The sequence below is a fragment of the Anopheles stephensi genome, chromosome 3, assembly GCF_013141755.1.
Source record: "Anopheles stephensi strain Indian chromosome 3, UCI_ANSTEP_V1.0, whole genome shotgun sequence".
Classification (NCBI taxonomy): domain Eukaryota; kingdom Metazoa; phylum Arthropoda; class Insecta; order Diptera; family Culicidae; genus Anopheles; species Anopheles stephensi.
This window is the reverse complement of record NC_050203.1, coordinates 572,497-599,034: the sequence shown is the minus strand read 5'-3', so window position 1 is coordinate 599,034 and position 26,538 is coordinate 572,497. Positions and strand designations below refer to the sequence as shown.

Below are 26,538 nucleotides of genomic sequence, written 5' to 3'. Positions count from 1 at the left end.
AAACCGGGGGAGAACGCTTAAAATGTAAAAGTAAGTTTCCACACATTTCGGTTATTTTTCAAACACAAATACCGGTACGCAGCTGTCAGTGGCGGCGATTATCTTGAAAGCAGAAACTTTCTTGCTGTATTTCCGCCCTGACTGTTTCGCTCTCTGTCACGCTCGCCTGTCACGGCGGCTAGAGCGAAACAGCAGTCAACATAGCCGCACATTTCGCGCCTCCTGACATCGTTTCGTTTGCTAACCTGGGCTCCTCTCGTCAGCTAGAGCGTTTTTTCCGTCGTGTGGTCAAGCTTTCTTTCTGTAAGTACTGCGAAAAAGTGTGTAAATGGTGTGAAATTGTACAGCGTACGTGCATTGCGATCATTTTCGAATGTAGTTAGCGTCCCAATCATGCGAATGTAGTCAGAGTGGCTGTGCAAGAAAGTGCATCGCGGAGACAGGGCACTTTTTTCTTGCATAAAATTTGGTTCTGCTTCTCGTCGTCGCTTCGCCGGCTTTGGCGTCAGGAAGTGTGGTGGCAATGCAGATACGACCGGATGGACCTGAAAGAGGATCGGACAAAGGATTAAGAAATTATGTACCTAGCTACTGTAGCTGAGCCTTTACTTGCGCTACGTGATAGCGGTTTCGGTTCGCATAAAAGGCAGGAGAGGCAGTGTTGCTTGGCAAGGCAAGAAGCTGCGCTTCTCAGAACATCTGCCATTCATACGCACCCTAGAGCAACATACCGGGAATATTGGCGCAGAAACAGAAGCGTGCCGTTTGACAACCATTGCTTACGTCTCATTGCCATTGTGAGACTTTGAGGGTGTTCTTTCGTGTTGAATTTGTGCGTCGTCTGCAAATCTTACGCCAGTTATTCGAAACGTACTTTTTTACAAGGTTGATCTTCGTCATAGCCTACTCTTATGCGGTGTCTGCGCGAGACTTTGTTCGTATCTTAATAGGAGTTTTAATCTGGCCAATGCGTTAAAAGATGCGCTTACGCGCGGATCGTTTAGGCATATAGTTGCAGTAATTCTACGAAATGTGTAAACAAGTTTGTAATAATTGCTTTTTCTAAACAGCGCGTCATTAGCTGCACTTTTGATTAACGCTACCGACTGGTGTCACTATGACATAGGGCGATTTTTTTTTTTGTACCTCAGTTGAGGAGGAAAACATCCAGCTGGCTTGCTCATCCAGCTCGAATCCTTTTTTGGCGTTGGATTAAAATTGTAACTCTTTCTAATAACTTTTCCTCCATCATGACGTCACTCGCATTGTGAAGCGCCGGATCCCTTTCCTACACCCGGTCGTCTGTCAGTTCGAAGAAGCTTCTCGAGTTGCTGCGTGCCTTCCGTTGTCGCATTGTTGGTGTAGTGTTTATAAATACGAAAATCCATAGCTGAATTCACACAAGAAGCACACATTTTCATCCATGGTTTTGGATTACGAAATTTGGCTGTCAATTTTTTAATCTTACTATTTGCCCTAATTCATTTCCTCATGTACCTTTCTTTCATGGTTGTAACAATGCGCAGTGCAAAGTTTCATCAGAAGAACGCCTTGAAGAACTCAGGATCCCAGCGGAATAGCAACAAAAGCGCGAACGATCAACGGAACACATTCATCTGTAATATTCGGCTTCCTTTGCTAACGAGTGAAAACAATTGTCAACAACAATGGCGGAAGGAGATATGCCCACTTTCAAATGCGTGCTGGTTGGCGACGGCGGTACCGGCAAAACGACCTTCGTCAAACGCCACATGACGGGTGAGTTTGAGAAGAAATACGTCGCCACCCTCGGCGTAGAGGTGCATCCACTGGTATTCCACACGAACCGTGGAGCTATCCGTTTCAATGTATGGGACACGGCCGGGCAGGAAAAATTTGGCGGGCTTCGCGACGGCTACTACATCCAGGGACAGTGTGCCATCATTATGTTCGACGTCACGTCACGAGTAACCTACAAAAACGTTCCCAACTGGCATCGCGATCTGGTGCGCGTTTGCGAAAACATCCCGATCGTGCTGTGCGGCAACAAAGTAGACATCAAGGATCGTAAAGTGAAGGCCAAGTCGATCGTGTTTCACCGGAAGAAGAACCTACAGGTTGGTATTGGGACTGAACGCGCGTTGTTCGCGCAAACCTCCGCCGGCCCCAGGCTAACGTTTGCTTTTTCTTTCAGTACTACGACATTTCCGCAAAGTCCAACTACAACTTCGAGAAACCTTTCCTGTGGCTGGCTCGCAAGCTGGTCGGCGACCCGAACCTGGAGTTCGTTGCAATGCCTGCCCTGCTTCCACCGGAAGTGAAGATGGACAAGGATTGGCAGGTGCAGATCGAGAAGGATTTGGAGGAAGCACAGGCAACGGCTCTGCCCGACGAGGACGAAGATTTGTAAACCTTCCTTCTTCTAGCGCGAAGCAGCACGGGCACAGAGAGAGTCACGTGACCGAGCGTGTTTTTGTAATTTGCATTATAAAGGAAACAGTTAGGTCTATGGCGGTGTTCAAACCCAGCTAGCTAGCAAAGCAAACTTACTGGAGGGAAGGCGGAGGTTGCGTTACATTTAATCCCAAGATGTGGTGGAGTGGTGCAGAACAGTAGGGCTAGACAGTCGAGCACGTTTGAAGGAACATAGGCAGATCATTCAATCACCTTTTGGAGTACAGAATTGTAGAAAACGGCAGGATATTATGCGTAAAGCTGATCACCGGAATTGGCATCATTTTTGTGTTTTTGCTTTGGTTCGAAAGGGCGTCGCGTTTAGCTAGGGGGGATTTAAAGAACAGAATTGAAATATTGCGCGTTCATCATACATCGGTTCAACCTAGGGGCTGCTGAGAACGGTAAATTTGGCACCGTTTTTGCATATAGGCGTACAAGACAGCAGGAATGTTTGAGTTCCCTTTAATTTTAATGTTACTGTATCGATGGAAGGAGTAGGAGGTATATCGGAGAGATTGAAAAATACAGAAGCTCATGCAAGATTCCAAACTCGTAACAATACCATGGTGGGATAATTATCCTGTTGCTTTTTTTGAGAAATTATGCTTCAGTTTCCCAAACGTATTGCTTTAGCACTGTCTGGCTTGCTTGGCGGTGTTGTGACTGTCCCCCCTGGATGTTTGTGAGAACGGTACGTAATTGAATTACGCAGGCTAGAAGAGGAGGTACTCTCGCACTGTAATAATTAAGCAATGGTTTGAGCATTCGAATGATGATGAGTTTGAGAGATGCATGTCCTAGTACGAGAAGGCTGCAGGGACTGCGTGAGAAATGGATAATTGTGTGTTAATAAAGATCCTTACAGGAAGCGAAGATTAACTGCGTTAAAAATTACCGAAAAACTGAAATGGCCTTTTGCTATGTACGTCGGCTTGCCTGATGAAGTTTTTTTTTGCGTAATATCTATGTACATTCATCAAATGATCTCTTCATGTCGCCTCTTCCTACCTCATACGAGTCTGTAAATACTACTAATAAGTTACATTTTATCAAAATTAAATCACACCTGACAAAAGGCAGGATTTCGGTAACCCGTGAATGGTATCGAAAATGTTTAACCGTCGCGAAAGTTTCAAAATTGATCCTGCGCAGACGCATGACAACTCAGACGTTAGCATCAGACGTTAGGCTAGCTGTCAAAATGTTGCTTTGCTTGTGTGTAGGTATGCGCTCGGCCAAGGCCTTAAAAAGTGGTACAGTGGAAATGGTAGCATGAAAAGTTAATGTTTCCGCGTTTAAAGGTTTGTTAGGTGAATAATCCGCGCTTCCGTGTGAAATGTGAATAGTTGGTGAACGTTATAATCGTGTATGTGAGTGAAATCGTGTGGAAGATAGTGTGCAAGTTTCATGAAAAGCGACTCTGCGTTGTCCGATGACTAATTCCTTGGCATAGGCTTCGCTCCAGCGCTTCTTCCTAGTCGAAAGCCGTACGCAACGTGGTTGCCAGTGTGTGCGTGTGTGTCGTAGAGTAGTTTTAGGAAAAAATCGATAATTGCTCGCGATTTGTTGCTAAATTTTTCCTCCATATACGTGCGGGACAATTGTCTGTGTTGGTTGGTGGCGTGAATTAACGTGAATGTGAGAGCGTGAGAGAGAGAGAGAGAGAGAGTGCGGCAGGCAGAGCGAGCGCTGAGAAAAAGTGAGAATTGCTCGACTCACTTTACGCAGGATGCAGGGTTACTCACGTATCGACATAGTGTTATTTTTATGTTTTTGATATGGAAATTGTTATTGTTTTGATTGTTAAGTTTAGTGAACGTCGTATAACTGATAAATGTGAATAATTCAGTTTGCATTTAGAAAGATTGGTTCTTATTGTTTCATATAGAATCTATATAGAATCACACTTGGCGAAATTTTAAGCAATCCGCCATCGATTCGCGGTCATGTGGAAGCACTTTCCCAAGCATGGAAATCGGTACAGGGAGGCCAACCCTGCAATGTCGCACACGCAGACTCACTTGGGGCAGAGAAAAACACTTGATAATGCTGCATTACGACATTCGAGCAGTTCGTTCGACGAGTACGCGTGGTGTCGTCGTCGCGTGAAGATATCGATTTTCAACAAAAGAAGTTCGTTTTTCCACCGAAGCCCCTGTGTGTCGCGGGCGATTGTTAGATACTGTAGTGCAGCCGTAAGATGATATAGATAGCTAGCAGCACCATCATCAGCATCGGTGCGAAATCGGAGCAAATCTAATGTGTTTTTAGTAGCGAAAATTCAAACCTGAGGAAATCCAAAGCGAGTCACGGCGATGACGCACTGCTGCTGGGAGTGATCAGCCAGCAGTCCGGAAGCTACTAAAATCAGAGACCCTTTCTTCGATTCGACCTGCGTACCGCCCGTCTTCTTTTCTGCGCCGGGACGGGCCTGAAATTATCACAATTATGTTGTAATAGTGCAGCCTTTTAGTGTGGCGTATTGTTTCGCGGAAAACACTAGTGTTCCAGTCATTTTCCGCCCAGAAAAAGAAGCAATCGAGCACGATGGAAAGGGCACACCCCTTCTAGACGTCGGGGTCACTTCATGGCAACACCTTCGCACAGGCAGTGCTGCCCGCTGAAGTTTCTTCTTCCTTCCTTTTTGTGGGTCAGTCGCGAGGGTGAAGCTGCCCTTTCGTTTCGTGCACAGTGAGTGTCTGTGTGTATGTGTGTGCGGCGAGTCTGTGTGCGCCATTGACGCAGAGAGATATGGTGGGTGCTGTTTCGTGCCGCTGGAAAACTGGTCACCGAACATAACAATGCAACAGCAGCAAAAGCCTACTAAGAGCAGTGCTGTAGGGTGTGCCGCCAACCATCATGTGCAGTGGTCGAATCGAATGATAGTAGTAGTTACCCGCTCTCTACTCACATAGTAGCCTGATTCTTATCTATCTATCTTCTCAGCAGCCGTGTTGTTGTAGGTGCAGTGGTGAAAAGTGGTACGAAAGAGTGTTGAAGGTTTGAAGGCGGTGCTAACAGTTAGCGTGACCGGGGCTATAGAGACGACGAGCAAATATTAATCTGCCGAGGATCCCAAGCGGTTGCACCTTCTCCTCTAATATCCTTCGCCATAGCCCGTTCGGCCGAACCGTTTTGCTACCGCCTCATCAACCAAACGGGAAAATAGAGCGCGACCGTCGATCGATCGAAGTAGTCGGGTAAAAGGGTGACTCTTGTCCGGTGGCGGCATCTCTGTCTGTGGTGGTGGAGTAGCGGAAGTAGCGGTGAAGTGTGTTGGAGAGGAAACCCACGACACATTTTCTTCGGCATCGTCGCGGTATAAGTTTATTGGTTTTCAACGAAAAAAAAAGGAAAAAAAAATCATCGCAAACATCCGCGAAGGAGCATTTTGAAACAGAGAGTAGAGGACAAGCAGACGGACATACCGACACACACATTCATACACATAGATCCATACACCAACATATTTACGCCCCGTACACGTACACGGTGTACAGCATACCCTTACAGGAAGTGCGTAGAGGGAGCCACCGGCGATAAGAAGCGGTCAAAATGACGAAGGACAGATTAGCAGCCTTGCAAGCGGTAAGTCTTCCTTCAGTTTTTATCCGCATATTTAGCGCATATTAGTTACTTTAGACCTTTAATTTACCACTTTTAGCAATGCTTAAGTTACACCATACCCACACTCGTTCGAAACCAAAAAAAAGACCATTCAGTGCATTTAAAGAATAGAATTTTCGTGATAAGTTTTCACGAGCTCATATTATGATTTTTTCCCATGTCCACATTAGTAGTATGAGTAAAACCTAGTCTTTTATTTGTATTTAATTTTAACCCTAGCACGGTTTGTTCTAGCCAACCAACAAAAAATTCCATAGGTGCTCGGAGTTAAATGTCAATCTGATAGAAGGAAGTGTTCATTCGTCGCGGTGTGTTCATCATCGTGCTAAGAATTTTGTTCCTAGGGATCGGATCGAAAATCGACCCCACCCGAATACTACTACTGGGAGGGGGGTAAGGAATGGGACTCGTGTGACACACAGGATTCGGTGAAGAAACTCTTCCTTTTTTCCCCGAAAACATATCTACCACTTGGCGGCGTGAGAATGCGCTATTCTGCTGCTACTGCTGTGCCATGCTGTTGCGTTGGGTTTTTGTGTGCTTCGCTCACGCAAAAGGCCGATCGTGGCATGAGCGTGTGTGTGTGTGCGTTGGCAGGCTGGCCTGGAGGCTTGCTCTCTCTCTCTCGCTATCTCTCCATCTCTCGCTCAGAGTTTTCCAACACTGGCAGGAAGTGGAAAATGGTTGCGAAAAATAGTAGCACAAAAACACACACGCACACAGTAGTTTTTGCACAAACCAAGCCTCATAACCCAGGGGAACTAACGTCTCATATATCCATTCCTGGTAATGTGCATCTCGATGAACGCGTTTAGTAGCGTAGCGCACGGGAATGGTTGGTTGCTCTTGCAAATGCGAGAGTTCATCGAGAATCCCCTTTTCAATGGATTTGCTCTTCTTGAAGGAGCCTCTTGTTGGGCTCAGGACGTCAGCAGGAAGCCGCAAGACGCACGTGGGACGCGTGCAAACCATTAGCTCTTGGGAACGCGAGAGGACATGGGAGCGAGCAAATGGGATTTCTTTCATTTTTATCTGGATACTTATTTTAATGTTGGCTGGCAGCTCAGTAAGAGAGCGTTCATGTGAGTGGACGCTTTTCCGCGAATTGGCCATGTGGTTGAATCGGGGTAATACCGATACGACTTTTGTTCCCTTTGGTGTATTAATTTTTCAAACAATAGTCAATTCGTTTGTGAATGGCAAAAATAGTCCGATTAGGTCGGCTTAGATCGATCAACAACTAATAAAATGGTCTTGGAGAGTTCCGCAACAGTTATCCGGCGGTTGAAGATGCATGCTGTTTGATGGTAGCATGCGACGAAAGTATTTATTTTTTGTTTTCAGCCGGTGATGTAAAACGTCTAGAATGTCGTTCCGGATACTAGGATACCCTTCATCTCGCTCTCTATTTCTCTCGCTCTCTTACACGTCCCCTCTCCCTTTCAGCTTCTGGTCGTGGTGGCTGTTACACTGTACCTAGAGTAGTTCATGAATGAAAAAGGTGAATCATGCCGTGTTTGTATTCTCACAACCGCGCCGTGGAACGAACGATCAATTATTCTCTCCCACTTATCAATGGGATGGTTTTTTTTCTGAATTTCTTGAAAAAAGGATTCGTTTTAATGGTTACGTTTGTCCTCCAAATTTAACTATGGACTTAAATGACGGCTGACATGAAGTCTTTTATATTACAGTTAAAAAAATCTTTTTTAACTTCAATATGATAAGATAAGATGTGTTGTGCATTTATCCATTGGAAAGTTGTGCCATGAAGGACCTGTTGAAGTATATCTTCTTAATATACCGTCTGTACAGGAAATGAATGGACAATTGTTTGAAAATGGTTTTCCTGTTCTTTATGGAAAGGACTGTTTGAAAGTATGTGTTGATCATTTATCCTGTTTAAGTAAATCATAAGTAGAATCATAAGTAGTTCCCATCTGCAAAAGTAAATTTCATTTTAATTGGCTTCTTTTAAAAGGGATAACAATAACTAAAGTTAAAACGAGATAACTTGTAAAAGAAAAGGCTTAGGGGAAAAGGAGGAAAGCAAGGAAAATGAGTAGATCGAAAAATTGGGCACAAAAGAATGGAATTTTAATTGTTGCAAGCAAAAGAATAAATTCTGTTATGAGAAGAAGTACATCCGTTCGTTAAAAAGCACACCACTGTCGTCTCTTCGTGTTGTGTTGTGCTTGCGACTGCGCACAGTGTTGCTGTGTTGTATTGAAGGGGAAGGTATGAAGACGAAGAAAAGCACATCTCAAAGTAAAGAGACAGAAGGAGCAGGAAGTTAGAGACGAAGAGTAGGACCAAAGTCGCAGAAAGTGGAGAAGGAGATGTTCGTGTTCCCGTCACGCGTATACTGCCGCAGCATCATCGGCGAAAATTCACAAAATGAACGCAACATTAAACCACGCTGGCACCTTTGCTTTGCTGCCCAGTCTCTCATGATAAGGATATTTCCCACCAGAGAGGAACTGAGACAGCAGGATCCATTTAGGCATTGCTTTTCCCGTGTGTGTGTGCGTAGTGCGAGGCGGAAAATACTGCAGAAAAAGCGTTCGTTCCCGTTCTCCTTACACTTTTGCCAATGTGTTCGAATTACTGAAGGAATCAATTGACACAACCCTATGTGCTTTTCGTTCTTTTTCCTCGACCCGTAAGGATGTGAGAAGTTGAGGCATTAGCTCTGAAGTCTGCGAGCGTTCGCCAGACGACACGAGATGTTCGCCAACCAGAAACATGCATATTCCACTGCTAATCACTTTTTTGTTTGGCCAGACGTTTCCCAAATTTGGCGCTGCTTAAAACACTAATGCAATGAAGAAGAAAATGTGAGGGCGACATTGGTCAAGTTTGCAACTTCGATCAGAGTTGTCGCGGTTGTGGTACAAACATCACTTGCTCAAGCAACGAGTTGACGAGTTTGGTTGCATAAAGAGATATTTGCTTTAGGCATATGCAGCATTTTTAAGGGCAAATTGATGTAAGATTTAATTTGAAAAGCTAGTAAATTAGCGACTGCAGCTTTGGCTGAAGGGCAAACGGGTTGCATAAAGCTGATTCACGAATCGCTTAAAGCATTATGTGTTTCGTGTATAGCTAGTTAACTTTGGGTGAGATACAATTATCTAAGAAATTATGAACCATTCAGCCATATCCTGCTTTGTTGGCCATTCTGTTGTCTCTTCCAATCCTCGGTTGAATAGTAGTTAGCGTACTGTATAAATGTGCTGATTATGTGGATTTATGTGTGTTTTCTTGTTGTGTATCTGTGTTATTTTATGTGTATCAAATGTTTGGTGTAAATTGTTGTGCCTTATATCGTTGTTTAAATGTATATGTTGGTCGTTGTAGGCGAACGTACTTCGGATGGAATGAGTGTTGTACTGATTTAAAAATTTAAGACTAACGCCTTAAATCATTCTGTGACAAAGCTTTCTGTGACTTGCTTTTACCCGTAACTGGGCTGTATAGTCAGTCCTTCGTACGGTAAAAGGCGGTCTGTGGTCTGGATGGGATTTGTACCCTGTTCCTCTGCAGTCTGAAGACCGGTGCTGCTGTCGCCTCGACCAGCTGACCGTTTAAAAAAGAATGAATATCCCCAGTAAGTTATTATATGGCCACCATGTTCAAACAGGTCCTTGATACAAGAAGAAGTAGAAAACTGATCAGATAGAATATTACCTTCGGTGTTCCTTTATTGTCTTAAGCATTTTGTAAGTACTCAAGGAACCTGTGTTCTATCAAGGTGTACTCAAGGAACAGGCATTCTACTGAAGAGCGCGTGTTACTAATAACTAACTAAATTAGATTGACGTTTGATATCCAGCACCTATGATTGCAGAATTACACCAGATATTCCCTCTCTGAGTAGTTTCGGGATAGAACGAAGTAACATCCACTGTTTTGCGTTGATCTATATAACTTGATTCATCTATAACTGAATACAATATGCATCGATTGTCATGTTTGTAGTTGTAGCGCCATAGTCGTCTGTTATGTATTACATCGTGCTATTGTTTTTTTTTATTTTATAATTTAAATCTCTATCTTAGCTAATCTTAGCAGTATTATCTGTCATTTGTAACCAGCCCCGTATTTGATAACTGTTGTAAATAAATGTACAAATAAATGTTTTTTTTTATTTTTCTATTTTCATAACTATTTCTGTATTCTTCTACTTCTACTACTACTACTACTACCACCACCACCACCATCATCATCATATATTTGCAACAACTACCTTCTCTACTACTACTGTAACTACTACTACTACCACTACTACTACTACTACTACTGTAACTACTACTACTACTACTCCTACTACTACTTCTACCTGTACTGCAAAATGAACCATCAACCACCACCACCACCACCACCACCAATACCACCAAATATGAATCATCTTCCTGCTATCGTGTCCATCTGAATGTGTGTAATCGTTTGTGGTTTTGTGGATGTGTTTTGTTGTGCAAACTAATGGAAAACAAAAATGATAATGATAAAACAAACAAAAAAAAAAACCAATCAAACCCCCGTCATCACCACTGTATTGTACAATGTGAATAAATAACTAAAGGATATAGAGGTTAGTTCTTTCGATATATTGTTGCTACCGATTAACCGTTCCTTTTTCTTTCTTTCTTAATCTTGCTTCCCTTGGTTTTGTTCCGTTTTGATCCGTCCACTCCCCCCCCCCCTCCGTTTTGCATGCAAAGGCTTGAAAATGCTGATTTCATTGGGAACCATACTCTGTTGTGAGTGATCTGTGATCTCTTCCGGTTGACAAAGGAGATGATCACTTTCGGAAGGAAAATGATTTTGTTTAACTTTTGTTTATGCTTTGTTCGTGATACATTTTCTTTGCACATTCTATTTATGTTAAGTGTTGCGTGCAGGTGAGTTTATGAGCTGTTGCTTCCGTTTTTCGTTTAATGATGTGTTTGCCTGGTATACGATATTGTGCATGCCCTTTCTATTGTCGCTGAAATACTTTAAATATTGTTAAGTACTTAAATTTCAAATAATTTTCAAAAGCAATCTATCAAAATCTGATTTTTTTTGGTGGGAAATGTATACCTTTGGTTTATCAAGCATTCGATAGCCTGTTATGCGTTTAAACTACATAATTATTGTGACCGTGGCCTTCTGCAGAAATCTCCGCTACCTGTTACGGTTTATGGCGGAAGTATCAACGCCATCTCTTCATCTGAATTTCGATCTCCCACGCCATGTGGAAATCCTAAAAACTTATTACCCGCTTGGTTGTCCGGTGCTATTATCATTAGGAGACCATGATGGAGGCTTAAGCACTGTACAAGGGATAGATCTCGTCAAGTTCATAGAGCTCGTATTTGATGCAAAAAGGCCGTTAGTGGTAGCAAAATGCGGTCACATGAAGGGTTTGAAATTAATAAAAAATTGGTTAATCATATTTGCAGTCCTGCATAAACTAAAAGTAGTAATCTAATCTCGAAACGAGTGTAGTCCCAGCTGAAACATGCAAATATTTATCGATCAGTGACTTAATGGTGATGTAAATATGTTTCTCAAAAATGAATTCGTGCTCAATTTGCTTAAACGGTTGAATCAATTGCGTTGTATGTACAGGTGACTCATATAGGCCGCTCGGTCTTGCTCGGTAACGCCGGGTGATTGAACCAGTGTGAGTAACGTCTTCCTTTTTTGGATTATTAACCCGCGTGAGATGCACGACCAGCAAACCTTGAACTGCAGTCGTCTATGGGTCCACACTTTCAGTGTACGTGTCTCACTTAGCACCATCATGTAATGTGAGCTCACAGCTTAGTTTTGGTTGTTGATTGAAGCGACACTTTCGAACCAGTCACACGGTCGAACTTGCTGCTGCGCTGCGGGCATGTGAGTCATCAGTTGTTAAAAAGCAACGCTCCCGAATGACTGGATATTGTTTGGAACAGATTACGTGGTGTGTAGAACACACTGATAGAATTCATATCATCGTGTAGCCAGCCAGTCCGTTGTCCGTTGAGGCGCTATCTTGAGCCCATATCACCACGACGCAAACGTACGAGCACAATCGTAGGAAAGTAAGAAGGACACATGTTGTTTGCACACCCGACGGGCAATAGTGTAATGAATATGGGCGGGAGGGCTTTTTTGATGAGATAACCTCAAACACTGGATGTTGGAGGGTGCGTTACTCGTGTGTGTGTGTGTGTGTTCCAAAAAATAAATCAAATAATAAAACAAACCTAAACGTTGCCAGACGAAAGCGAGATAAGCGACTTGGGGGCGATTTTTGCAAATGCCAACAGTCGGTGTGTTGATGTGATACGGAACAATAATACACCTCTATGCCGGCCATATCACCGCGACTCCGTGCCTGATAAACGGAGCACATCTTAAAAAGGGCAGCGAATAGCGAACTTGGCTAGAGGAGACTCACTCGCAGAACTCGCTCAATAATAATCAGTTAGAGCTGCCGGTCGGTTGGCCGTCCGCGTGGCTTTGATGTTAAAGGGATCGATGATTGTTGGATGTATCACGGGAAATACCGGCCGTATTTATTATTGCTGTGAAGTTTTCGCTTGTTGCATGTGAGCGAATCAGTGTAAGATTTGTTGCGTTAGGCTAAAATACCCTCGCTTGAGTGCTAAGTGTGATCGAACGAACGTCGTGTGCATTTAACACTTCTACCATACTGGTAGCGAGTGGCGTTGGTGTTCCTACACCGAGAGCTAGCTCATTCTGCTTGCATGTGTTCCGTGTATACAGACGAACGACCTTACTGATGCCCTTGATGTAATTTGCACTCTTTACGTGTCTATATGCCTTTTCCACCACGAGTCCTATATGGTACCCCCGTGTTGTAGATGATATTAATTGATTTATTGACGTTTTATCGAACAGGAACATGTTGTATTTCGGGAGAGCGAGAGAGAGAGAGAGAGTAAAGAGTTATTGGTTTATTGTGGCCAAAAATTCGGATCGCTTTTTCTCGATCTGCTGGCAATATTGCCACGAAGCGGTCAAGGGCGAACAAAGTTCAAGATCGTACGGAAACTCTCTCTCTCGGAGTGATTTTGCGTCTACCGTTGGCGGCACTCTTCCGATCATTTGCCACTTTCTCTTGCCGACCTGGTAGTGGCGAATCCGATCGATCCAGTCTGACGGAATTCTAGCTGGTAAAATATATTTCCCCAACCTCTATTTTTTGCTAAAATCACCCGGGTTTTGGTCGGGTCGGTTCTCTTATCGCATGACGTAGCGAGACCACCATGCATTTGATGCCCCCCCAAATCTCAAAAAGGACAAAAAGAAAGGCACAAGGATCCCCTTTTTTGCCGTGGTCAGGAATACCGCAATGCGTTATGGATCGGTGGGCGGAAGGACGATAGCATAGCGTGTCTTGGTGTGTGTGAGGAAGCGAAATTGGTCTGCAACACTCGTCCGCGTCAGCGATCATGCGCACTGGCATCTCGGGAACCTGCTTTTTCGGTCGTTCATGATGATGTTGCTGACAATGTTGTGGTGTGTGCGTGTGAAACGGCACGGGGGAGTTTTTCTTTATGGTCATCATCACACCACGCATATTGGTGTGGGAGGGATTGGAAATTTGAAGCCGGAAAAAACTCTCGACGGGTTGTTGCCGCTTATTTTGTGTGTCTGTGTGTGCGCGTGTGATGTTCATGTCTTGGCGTAGATACCTACGACCGCGTACCGTGGCGTTGTAGAGGAGGAGGTCGATTACTTGGTTATGAGGTTAATTGCAAAGGTGGAACTTGAACGCCAACATTCTCTCAATGGGCTGAATGGTTTTCGATTCTCTTGCACACTCTCTCTCGATCTCTCCGTTTTTCTCTTTATTTCACACATACGTGTTTGGGTGTTTGGTTTCACGCACGAAGCAGAATTTCGTTGTAATTGCAATGGAAACACTACTGAAGCAAAAAAGCGAGAAAAAAACGAAACTTCACAATGACACACTACCCGCCGCCATATCACGTGGTGGGAAAGCTATGGCGAGAGGTTTAAAACGGACACGGTTTTATTTGGAGCTTTTCCACCTGACGCTCGGCATTGTTTATACTTATAAGTAGGAAAAATGCTTCCATGCAACAGTTTAAGGCAAGCGAGGGCGAGGGCCAAACGTAATGCCCTTGTAATAAGCCTGTTGAATGATAAATTAAATTTACATAAATGATGTTTATCCAACAACTCCAAGCAACTGCTCAAGTTTATTGCAGCATTCGTCATCGGTAAATTTAGCCAAGAACCAATCGAGTGCACCAAGTGTTCTTATGTTTTATTGTCCGCCATACACGCAGCTTCAGTAGATCAAGCTCCCACATAATTTGCCCGGTCATCGTCATGCAAAAACAATTTAATCGTTGTGCTCTCTTGAGTCCTCATATATATCTCCGGTGTCATACCGTGGGAAGATGAATGCGCCCTGACCGACGACGGAATGAATACCTTCGATTGTGCGACTTTATTTCGTACGATACGGCCGCTGCAATGGGACGCTAACTGGCTGGCTAGCACGCCGATTTATCTAATGTTACGTGCTTGGCGCTTTAAAAATGTTCCTCATAACCTCAGCTCGACCAAGTCTCATTTGGGAGAGGTAGCTTTATATCAAATTTATTGTCAATGCATGCTGCAATTTTTGTGCAACGTGCACGCTCCACTTCCATGGTGCGGCATGAATGAAATTAATTTTCTGTTCCGCTTCGTCGTTCGGCGTCGTCGGACACCGAGTCCTTGATGTCGAGTGTTTTCTTTGAACCGGAAAGGCGTGCAACAAACAAACGATGCAAAATGTTGCTGGCTGGCAAAGAGTGGCAGCTCATAAAATATTAAGCTGATCTCTAAAATTGTTTCTCTCAGTTCTCGCCTACTTGCTGCTGCTGCAGATGCTGCTGCTGTGCTGCTAGCTCTAGGCCGGAGATAAAACGGGAACGCAAGAGGGGAAACAAACAGCGCAGCATTTTTGTATGCCAGCTATTAATAGAGGATGCTTTATCACTATGCATCGAATGAAAAGAATCAGCTTTTTTTTGTGTGTGTAACAGTTTATTACACAGGCCGACAAAAGAAGCCAAAGATAGAAACATGTAACCATCCATGCCGGATTCAACATGATTGGCTTGTGTGTGTGTGTATGTGGTTTGCTGCCAAAAGCTTTCGGAATTCGGACAATTGATAAAATGCAACACCAAACGTGTTCGATCGCTTGTTGTTCAAGTATTAAATTTATGTGCACACTCCACTCAGCGCCTATAATTGAATAGGGAAACACGAAATCATTTGAAACACAGTGCAATGGAGACGCCTGGTACTTTGTAGGAAGGATTGAATGGTGTCGGCGATTTGATGGGCTACCTTGTAAACGAAAAAAAAAAACGATTGCGTTTGAGTGCACGCTACATTTTGTTTGATGTTTATCGATGTCGACAGTAGATTTTGTTATCTATGGCCTGCTGTTGGTGAAAATTGCATGGTGAAAGCAGTACAGTGTGTGGGTGACAACTGATATGGTCACTGACGTGGTTTGGAAAGCAGATATTGTCTGTCAAACCGACCGACGTCATTAGAGTAAGTCCGCGTACCCTATACCCGACGCATAAACTGATCTGTTTTATTGACGTCATCGATTAATGCATCTTTGGCGACAGCATAGGGTATGGCTATGGTGGATTTCTGCACGTTTTATGGCACTCAATTATAAATATTTAAAAAGAAAAGAGATAAAGAGATGATGTGCGCTCGTTTTTAATGTTAAATAAGTAAATAATTTTCCTTACATAGATCTAGTACGACACAAGCTAGGGTTATGTTAAATAACAAAACGTACCATGCTTTAACACGGTGGAGGCGTCTGGTGGCTCATAACCACTCTCGGGCGCTTTGGTGGCTTTTTTGTGTCCGACGTAGGCGGTAGGACGCGATGACATTTGCGGATCCATCCCGTTCGGCATCTCTCTTTTTGTCACGCTGCCCGTAACACGCAAGCATGGTAGCAAGTTTTGCAAACCGTTTGCGCGCATGACTCTTTAGAGGCTCGGGAACAATGAAAGAAACCTCCTCTTATAGATCGCTGATGAACGCCCTCACGCACGCTCGCTGATTATTATGTTGTAGGCGTCAGCAAAAGGCTAGAGGGGACGTTGAACGTTGAATGTAAATATCGGTCCCCGCATCCCGTACGGGGACCGACCGTTTGAAAACTGCCTTCTGCAATGTGCTGCATCCGATGGGTGCGGCTTTATTGCACGAGAGTAGACGCTGCTGTAGGGCAGGGCGGACGCACTTCACTGGACTATACATGTTTTGTGTGGTGTTATATGATGTGCCGAATGTTGCTAAAGCTGGATCTAACATTGAACGATGTTTTCGATTCAGATGTGCCAGCAAGATAGAGTTTGGATGTCTTTTTAATGATAATGGTGACTCATGGCATGAAATATCGATTGAACGCCGAGCAGGATGAACTTCACTGCTGCATCTGTTAGTTATACGGCCTGGTTAAATCACTTTCAATGTGCGTATTTTAAACAATCTCTAATATGTTTCAAAGAGTCTTTCGTAGCAGCGGTTAATCTTTCTTAAGATATTGATTTTGGAGATCAATATACCGTCTCTGCTCTGTTTTAAAATAACTTCTCCGATCTTGTTGTACCCGCTGTTCGGTTTCGGCTAACCTGGGGAATGCTTGCCCGTTTGTGAAAAAAAAACTTTTAATTTTTGATTCTCTCGGTTTATGATGCATTTTATTCTATTCTTTTGGTAGTATGATGCTGTACTCTTATACCAGTTAACGTGTACAATGTTTGCAAAGCAACGCCCATTGTAAGGTGCAAATACATAAATGCATTTGTTTCGTATATTTTCTGTCTACGGTATAATAGGCACAGAGCGATGATGAGGATATGCCTGAGGATGTGGCTGTGCCGGTGGAGGGCAGCTTCATGGAAGATTTCTTCAAAGAGGTGGAAGAGATACGGATGATGATCGACAAAATTCAGGCTAATGTCGAGGAAGTGAAGAAAAAACACAGTGCCATCCTGTCGGCCCCACAGTCAGATGAGAGTAAGTTTGCTGCCCTTTTGCTGCGTTTACGCGAAAGTGTTAACCTGACCACCAAATCCTTCTCTTTGTTGCAGAAACCAAACAGGAACTTGAAGACCTCATGGCCGACATTAAAAAAACTGCCAACAGAGTAAGAGGGAAGCTTAAGGTATGGAAGCGAAGGCCGGACGAGCCTGCTCGATCGTCACTTCTGGTTTGTTGGAAATGGTTTGCATCGCCTAATCGCCTATTTCTACACACACACACACACACTCACAGGGTATCGAGCAAAACATTGAACAGGAGGAGCAGCAGAGCAAGTCGAATGCCGATCTAAGGATACGAAAAACGCAACATTCGGCTCTGTCGCGCAAGTTTGTCGAGGTCATGACGGAGTACAACCGGACCCAGACGGACTACCGAGAGCGTTGCAAAGGAAGAATACAACGACAACTGGAAATTAGTTAGTGGCAAAGATGATGCGAACCCGGAACCGGATATGTTGTAACCATAGCGCACTGTTTTGCAACCGTCTCTTTGCAGCGGGTAGAGCGACTACAAACGAAGAACTTGAGGAAATGTTGGAGCAGGGCAATTCGGCCGTCTTCACGCAGGGGGTAAACGATCTGATCCTTTAGTTTTGGTCGGAAGTGTGCTGGAAACAGCCCACAGTCCAGCTGTCTAATGTTTTCAATTCTAACCGGAATATCTTGCTCTCTTGCTCTCGCGCACGCGCCGATCCTGGTTGCAGATCATCATGGAGACTCAGCAAGCCAAGCAAACTCTGGCCGATATCGAAGCTCGACATGCAGATATTATAAAATTGGAAAATTCAATTAGGGAACTGCATGACATGTTCATGGATATGGCTATGTTGGTTGAAAGTCAGGTAAGGTGGACAGTTTCTATGCATGGCTTACTTAGCACCCTTGCTCGTGTGATGTGTGTATACCATCGTGTCACAATAGATTTCAGTTCGTATTGAACGCGACGAAGCGCGTATGCTCATTGTAGAATATTCGAGTCTCTCCACGAAATCACTTGTAATAGTATTAATTTTACTATGATTCAGGATTCTCCTTATGAGTTACATCTATCGCTAAACTTCATCAGTGTTGAGACATAATCAATATCAAATTCTCGGTCCTTGTGTCTTTGGATTAATTTTTTTCTTGTTACCAAAAGAAGTTTTTTGTTTGTTTAAAAAGTAACCAACAAAAAAAAACAGTTGATAAATGGTAAAAAAGTGATTTTTGTTTTCGATTCGTGAACCATATATAGCATGAACATTACTTTTAAGAAACTCTTTTTAAGTACAGCACCTTTGACAGATTTTTGGTTTCGTTCTTTTCCAATTGCAACTTTTCTGCAGACACATTAATTTCCGTCCTCTAGGATAGAAGATTGTATCGTTTAGTTTACAATTTTTAAAACTTTTATGAAATGAGTATATTGAACGCTTTTCTCGTAATTTGAAGAGTTCCCCGTTATCTACCTGATGGCTGTTCCAACACCGTGGAACTTTAAACCGGTTCGACGGTGTTGTCGCATACAGCCCTCAGTTGCAGATGCAGAAATGTTTGTTAAACTGTTGCACACCGTGCTTCAGCGGACAAGAAGGACTTTGCGTTGATCCTCAAGCGCTACTTTGGAGGCTAAGGAGCTGCTAGAATGATGAGAAGCGAAAGTGCGACTATAACGATCCCCAAACACGCCCGAGTATCATCGACGGATAGTTCTTGCTAACTCACGAACGTGCTGATAATGAAACGAATAACCAGATTGAAATGATTCTGATGGAAATGAGATGGAAGGGCTCACGTTCCACGTTTGTGTGCTAATTTGGAAACAGATTCGATGGTCTGTTTTCATCTGAATGTTTTTTGAGTTATTGCTGCGTAATGCATTCGATAGATGATGGATAGATGTAAATTCTGTGTTTTGTCTCTTGCTATCACTCTTCCTGTCTATTTTCACCTGCCGTACTTCAGTATCTTGTAACATTAGATCAAACCTAACGCTAGTCTATCAGTAATCTTGAACTGTGGATACCCTGAAACGAAAAGCGTCTATGTAAATGTTGTGTTTCCCCCGTAATATCTATGTTTGTTCGAAGGAACATCAGTGTTTGTATTGTTGTGAACAATTGTTGCATTCCCTCCGATTCACTTGACCTTGGAGCACTCTCTCTGTCTCTGTCTCTCTCTCTCTTGCTCTCTGTATGTGTGTTTATCATTAAGCTAGCCATCTCTTTTGCTATCTTGAAAGCTAAATCATCAGGATTACTTGTGTAAACTATTTGTGTAAAAAAAAGATGCGATGGCTGACTCTTTTTTTGTGTGTGGAACCATACAGAAGAAACCACAGGGCCTAAACAACCCCCCCCCCCCACCCTTCAACCCCTCACCACCCACACGCACATCCTGCGTTGTAGTGTGATCAGCAATGAATTTAAGCAAAAGCAAGCAATGATCAGCAACCAGCAATTAATAATATTCGCAAGACACTTGTAGTATAAACCAATTACCAAATCATTCACCGGATATAAGGTTAAGTTCGTGACGCAAAGTATCATGCAAAACAACACTACCTCCTTCTCCTTCAGGGTGAAATGATTGATCGTATAGAATATCACGTCGAACATGCAATGGATTATGTTCAAACAGCGACACAAGACACAAAGAAAGCGCTTAAATATCAAAGCAAAGCCCGCCGGGTGAGTAAATCCACTGACTCTTACGCTAATGTTGTGTGTTTTTTCTCTCTTTCTTTCTTTCCATCCATTGTTTTTTGTGTTGAAATCCTCATCCTCTGTGACCATCATGATGTATTATTGTTTCCTGTGCCGTTGGGGCATAAAAACAAATGATAAAAATCCCGCCCAACCTCGTTCAATCCCGTATTACGATCCTTTGCCCGCTCTGTTCCCTTTGTATGACCTACCTGTATTTTGTATGTAATACTACTTTCATCAATGTTTTCTTGGGGGAATAACTTACATTATGTTTTGTTACAAAATGCACTTCAAAACTGGCTTCTATATGTGGATAATCTTGCATGCTTTATTTGCTTTCGATCTGTAACTTAATTCACGTGTTTAATTACATCTATTTGCATACTTATCCTTGTAACAATAACCTATTAACCTTTGCTAATTGTTTGAAACCTGCTTGACTTGACTTACATACTGCTTTGAACTGTTTTCTACGCGTGCGTGTGTGTGTGTGTTTGTGCGTGAGTGGATACACAAATGTGTTTTTGAATGAATGTGTGTGCGTGTGTCCGTTTCACTGGAACTGGGTGACTAATTACCACGTTTATTAACACTTGAATCCTCGAACTCGTACGACTGACTTCGAAACGCACCACGCGCTACGTTTGGTGGAAAATGTAACGGTTTTTGCACCCTTTTACTGGCTGGTACTGGATTGTCTCTGTACACTTTTGGCTAACCGAATAATCCGTGGCTTCGGTTTCTGTTCCCGGGCTAATATCGATGAACCTCTGATTCTGCTGTTGCAATCTCTCTACAATGTTGTATTTGTTTCTCTCCCTTTGTGGGTTGTGCCGAGTTTGTCTTCTCCGCGGAAAACTGGCGACCTCAATGCCACCAACGACACCGCATCCGGGTCGACTGTCGGTCACTGTACTTCTACCTCCCGCAATTGTGCTTATACTGCTTACAACGGTGATCGCTTAACTACTACTACTACCACTACTCACACACTCCCTGGCCAATCGTACGGCCCCAAAACCGCTCTTTCCCCCCCATCCCATCGCCCTTCCACTCCCATGGATCGCTTCAAATCCAAATCCTCCCTCGATTTGCACCACGTACTCGAAAACGAACGCGAATCCTACGCCAACCCTGTCGAACTGGACGAAAAATGGTGGTCCACCCAACGCACCCATTTCCCCGACCATGGCGACGGAATGGGGATCTTGTCTCGCTCCACCTCAAACCTGCATCAACCTCGCGTTGTCGCACCCGTCCGACACGAACCCGGTGGTGGTGGTGCGCTATCGTCGTCGTCGTTGTCGTCGGCTTCGGACGAAAGGGCGAAATGGTGGACCGAATTGAGTACCATGTGGAAAACAGTCGGGACTACGTTACAACGGGCCAACAAGATTTGGTCCAAGCCGTCAAGTATATGGCCAAGGCCAGAAAGGTACGTTGGCTCGTTGCCGGTTGAAGGACACTTCCGAACAACAACAGTACTGGTTGAACCTAAGCAATCTAATTACAGCGATCTTATAGTGATCGACTGTCTATACTGTCTATACTAACACACTTTCTTTGCTCTTTTGACGTGGAATGATCTGCGAAACTAACGGGGATCCATCAACGCGGTTACTAATTCATCTCACAGTTTCGTTGGTTCTGATACTGCAAGGGCTTCAACATCCCACAGCACAAACCTTACCTTGGCTTCCATCTTTTAATCATTGATCCGTTGGTAGGAAATTAATCATCATCCGGAACAACTGCGTGGTAAATGTCGCTTCGCATAAGAAATTCTACAGCTTTTGTGAGTTTGTTCACCTCTGGGAGGCTAGAGTTCACTGCATTTTTATCGGACAATATACGAGGATGAAGTATGGGGCAAGGTTCAATGATAAAATCGACAAGAATAGTGTGCGTGCTGTCTATTGTTTCGCTTTTTTTTGTGTGGTTGTGTTTATACAATTTCATTTTTGGGTAAGTGGCAAGGTAATGTGCGTGTACGTGAGGGAGAATTGTTACACGCGAGTATAAACGGTTGTACAATTTGTTTTGTTTTGCCTAAAGGATGTGCTTACTTATCAGTGTACCTGTTAACGGTTGGGTTTTTGGAGCATTGTGTGTGTTCCCATAATTTTATGTGTGAATGTTACTACTTGTGGAAGTGCCAGGAAGTGGGATTCAGGATTCAGGATCCGCTTGATCGTACCAGTTTGTCTGTCACATTTCTTTAATTCCAACCATTTTCTTTATTATTATTTTGCAGAAAAAAATCTGGATCGCTCTTTGCGTTCTCATAGCGATCATTATATTAGTAGTATTCTTGGCGATCTATCTAACGTAAACTCCACACAAGCAAAGGCATCAGTGCGGTACAATCGGAAAGAAGCGATGTGTGCTCACCAATTGCAATTTGGTAGGTTTTCACTGTGTAGTGTAATGTCAGTGTCAGTGTAGGTGTTAAACGGCAAGATTCGATGAACTCGAACGTGGATCAACGTGAGGCAGAGTGAACACAATCTCACACAAGCATTGTTAACCAAGTTTAATTTGGCTTCGTTCGTCTAACCATGCCCTGAAGCTCATCAAGCAATGAGCAAACTTTTTAAACAATAACATTGTTAAGTAATCCTACCACTTGCCCTTTTATCGTTTCTAAGTGCTTTACTAAAAATGGTGTTGGGAGAAAAAAAAACGTACGGTGAATTCACCTTGCAAAGCTGTACCTTTTCCTCATTTTTGTTTTGTTTTCTCTTTATTTTCCAGAAAAAAGTCATGATAGCGGTTTGCCTCTTAGTAACGATCATCATTCTGTTACTTATTTTCTTAGTGTAATTTGGTAATGTGTAATAGATGTAAGGAAAGCGTCGAGAATCAAAAAACAAAATGCCACTACTTCCCGTTAGAGGAACGCATAAAACTCTGTAACATATCACGAGCATTATTATTTACGGTCAGAATACAACGCGTAGAATGTCTTAACGGTTATACCGCAAAACAACCGTACAACCGTTGTAGTTCTTTAGCAAGGTTGAGCTACCGAGCGTTGGTGCATTCAAAGCAAACGTAGAAAAATAAACACTAAATTCTAACTCATGCAAAACAAAATAACTGCTCCACTATGAACACTTCCTGAGCTGCTCGAAAGCATTGAAGAGTTAGAGTGCAAACCTGCAGCGGGGAGGGAGTGTTGCCGGTTTTCGACTCACCACGAGGTGAAGTCATTATACATAGATGGCATAGTACGGTGTGAGTAATGTAGCTACTGTAACTGTTTTATTTATTGATGCCAATAATCCGCATAATACAAGGGGCGAGCAGGATGATTTAAATAATGTTACTCCTTTTAGCTGATACTGCGACCAAGAGTCGAGTGATACATGTTGAACAATATAGAGTACTTTGTCTGTAAGCAAGCAGCGGCCCAGCGATGGGATTCGATTTAGCGCGGGTTGGCTTTCATTTTCCAGTGATTGATGTCCCGTTTTGATTCGCTTGCTCTGCGTGCTGGAACAAACAGCGTCTGATAGTGTTGCCTACCGCGTGACGACGCCAAAGATTATTATGCGTGTGTTCCTTAGAAGAAGACCATCATTGCTCGGTCTGTGCCCGCTCGGTCGTTTCTTGTGGTGACGCAAAGAGGCAGAAAGCAGAAACGTTTGGTGTGTGAAAGGGGACGAATGAAAGCGTGCATGATTCAAAATGTTATCCTGTATTCTTTACTACTGTGAGCTGTACAGCAGTATACTATTAAGCGTACGTTTGTTGTTTTTTTGTTTGTTTGTTGTATTTAATGCTTTCTAGCAGTACTCTAGTGTTTTACGTTCTTCTTCGTACATGTCCATAGTTATGTTTCTTTTGTTCAATAATTGCATTTAATAACTCAATGTGGGACAATTTTCTGTTTTATGGAAGACAAATAAATTATTCAACTTTAATACAATACCGACATGTGACGTAGTGAGAGTATTGTTACAGGGAATTGGCTGAATGCTAACTACACCCGAGAAATAATTTTAATTTTGGTTTTGTTTCCACGACCAACCATCGTTGCTGTGTAAATGGATTATAACGTTTGCTCAAATATTCCCCCTCTGTTATGGATGACTTCGAGTTGTGTTATTATACTCAATCAATTGTGTAGCATGTATGTTTTTATCGTCTTTTTTGGTTATACTCTACCTTGAACAGTTTGTTATTCTTTACTTAAGTAATTTACAGTGCGTGTGTGCTTTACTTTTTCAAAATGGCTCTATAGTTCGAATAGAACAGTACAACTATTTGGGGTAGTTACACGGTTACTAAACGTATGGTTGGCAAGTAAAATACAATGTATAATGTCACTAAATGAAAACTGTTTCTCTCTCCCCACACACACCGATCACCACCGACAAAAACACACAAATTCACACACTGAACACCAACTTTGCAATGCGGTTGGTTCGCTGATGTGTTGTTGTTGCACGCAACTTCCGTCTCTGCAGAAGAAGATTATGATCCTGATCTGTTTAACCGTGCTTGGGCTGATTGTGGCATCGTACGTCAGTAGCTACTTCATGTAAAACAAAGAGCGAAGATAAGATTGAGGCGCGGATTTCGCACGACGGCACACGCAAACACGACGTTCCACGTGGTTGGATTCTGAACAACAACAACAACAACATCTACTGCAACAAAACTCAATGCACAAACGGCGAACAAATGATTTATTCTGCACCCAGCCGAAGAGCGGTGTTCTCAAATGCAATGAAAATTAAATAGAAAACGACCAAAAACGCTACTACAAAGAAACGTGGAAGACGGACAGTATAAGCGAGCAGTTCATTATTTCCCTTTGGGTTTGGTTTTAGACAACAATTATCGAGAACAAACACTGTTACTGTTGCCTGTAGAGCAACTCGACCGCTAATTTGTTCAGTCAAGTGACAAGCAGATCCGTAACGACGAAGGAGAACCACTCAAGTATTCACCTGCGGCATATTCTCTTGTAATGTATTCAGTGCGAGCACGGGGCACTGAGTATCCGAGAAATGGGGAGCGCACGGGAACTCCGGCTCGGATATCCATACCACCAAATATTCATTTGTCCCTCGGTTTATTTGGTACATTTCACCAGCGTACAACAGCGCACGACCGGAGCAAGTACATTTTAAGAAACGTGTACGGTGTGGCTACGGCATGTAACCTGTTTCAGTTAAGGCGACACACTGCGAATACCAGCAACAGGTCGCAAAGGCTCGATTGTCAACGAACGGCGTACCACTTTTTTGGCGCCATGTGCGACTATTGTCAAACAGATTCAAACAGATCAGACACCCAGTTGTGAATGCTCCCACGCTTTCGTTTCGAATGTCGCCGATTCGTCAATCCGCTACTTACTTCTACAACGCGTGACGCCAAACCTGCCAAATACCCGATACCAAATCGCGAATACCCGCTGTGCTAGTACACGGATTTTCCGCTATGAGGCGGCACCACTGCAAGGACAGTGCAAACCCACCTCCCCTCCCCCTCATCCCCACCCCCCGGGGCCACACCGTAGACGCGTTAGAACGAAAAGCAATCAAACAAGCGCTGCAATCAAAACTATTCGAAGAAATACACAGAGATGCAAGAGAGAGAGAGAGAGGGAGAGAGGGAGGAAACACATTAAATAGATATATGCTGATGAGCGCCAGAAGCAGCCAGCAGCAGCGGACCGGAGGGTAGAGATATGCCACAAAGAACAAACCAAATCAAGATAGAAACAGCAGTATCAAACATCTCTTCACGTGCTCCTACTTTCCCATAATACTCACCACCTCAGCACAACAGTGTCTATCTCTTTTGCATATTGTGTAAATTGTAAACAGGTACATAATAACACGTTTTTTAATGTCAAATTTACTCAACCTTCTCCTTATCACTCGAACACACACACACACGATTCCATTGCTACATCACACGACACCACATTGATTGAGTTTTTCGAGAAGAAGTTTGTTTTCCGGTTTCCGTATCCTTTGTCCTTTGTCGACCGAAGGAGGTATAAGTTTGTATTTATCATTTTTAGTCAACACCCACCGTTTAAGCATTTAAATAAAAAAAAAACAGTGCGTGGTTGAGGTAAAGTGTGGGTTCAATCCTTATTGTGAAATATTCCAGACAATAACCCAAACATACGTGTTGCACTTATATCAGTAATATCCAGCCGTAGTTGTAGTAGTGTGCAAAAGCACAAACAGACAACCGAACAACGTAAATCCCATCACACACGACGTCGCACAGGCTTGAGTGTGTGAATTTTCTTTTGCCTTTTGAGCGGGTCCGGGCGGTGTACAGAGTTCAGAACAGCGTGGATAGGAATTGCGATTGCACTCGGCTAGACGCTTGAAGCTCGACTACCGTCTGTCTGTATGTGTACCATAGAGGAATGTGCATATCATCCCCGTACCGTTCTTCCGTTCTAGTTGTGTGAAATGTAAATAAATTTGTTTAGCAAAAACTACACGCACCGCGCAATGGATAATGTGATCATACAAGTTAGATGCGTGTAAAAATGATTATTTAATTAGTATTATTATGTTTATCATTTTCGTACCTATAAAGAGACGCCCGCAAAGGGAGTGATCGTATCGCTATTACTATAATTATCATTTACTACTAGTGCGATGTAGAATTTGGATTGTACATGCGAAGGCAACCGATATGCCAAA

The 26,538-nt window shown here is 43.2% G+C and overlaps 2 protein-coding genes across 21 annotated transcripts in view; both read left to right on the top strand.

The window, feature by feature from the left end:
* Positions 1-150: 150 nt before the first annotated feature.
* Positions 151-3,309, top strand: LOC118508923 (GTP-binding nuclear protein Ran). Its single transcript, XM_036048806.1, has 3 exons — positions 151-303; positions 1,527-2,096; positions 2,174-3,309. Exons 2-3 carry the CDS (start codon positions 1,668-1,670, stop codon positions 2,387-2,389), a joined length of 645 nt encoding a protein of 214 aa, XP_035904699.1. The 5' UTR covers positions 151-303; positions 1,527-1,667; the 3' UTR covers positions 2,390-3,309.
* A 317-nt stretch (positions 3,310-3,626) lies between these two features.
* LOC118508921 (syntaxin-1A-like) overlaps positions 3,627-26,538 on the top strand; it is a 29,812-nt gene continuing 6,900 nt past the window's right edge. For 2 of the 20 annotated variants that reach the window (XR_004905827.1, XM_036048784.1), the window contains exons 1-9: positions 3,654-3,806; positions 5,386-6,024; positions 10,649-10,657; positions 16,962-17,142; positions 17,217-17,290; positions 17,401-17,584; positions 17,665-17,738; positions 17,873-18,010; positions 19,727-19,837. Coding sequence is in view for 18 of the 20 variants with exons in the window: in XM_036048784.1 (XP_035904677.1) it covers positions 5,992-6,024; positions 10,649-10,657; positions 16,962-17,142; positions 17,217-17,290; positions 17,401-17,584; positions 17,665-17,738; positions 17,873-18,010; positions 19,727-19,837 (804 nt within the window). In the remaining 2 variants the exon portion in view is untranslated. Of the gene's footprint in view, positions 3,807-4,485; positions 4,632-5,382; positions 6,025-10,648; positions 10,658-16,961; positions 17,143-17,216; positions 17,291-17,400; positions 17,585-17,664; positions 17,739-17,872; positions 18,011-19,726; positions 19,838-21,179; positions 21,291-21,491; positions 21,614-22,109; positions 22,260-22,609; positions 23,793-24,327; positions 26,331-26,538 lie in introns of those variants that run through there. The other 18 variants (XM_036048796.1, XM_036048787.1, XM_036048803.1 and 15 more) reach the window with 18 other exon arrangements.

Excerpts from the sequence above, each read along its gene's own strand:
- LOC118508923 (XM_036048806.1), top strand. The coding sequence starts at position 1,668 with ATGGCGGAAGGAGATATGCCCACTTTCAAATGCGTGCTGGTTGGCGAC. Across the intron at positions 2,097-2,173 it reads ACCGGAAGAAGAACCTACAG|TACTACGACATTTCCGCAAA; the intron begins GTTGGTATTGGG and ends TTTTTCTTTCAG.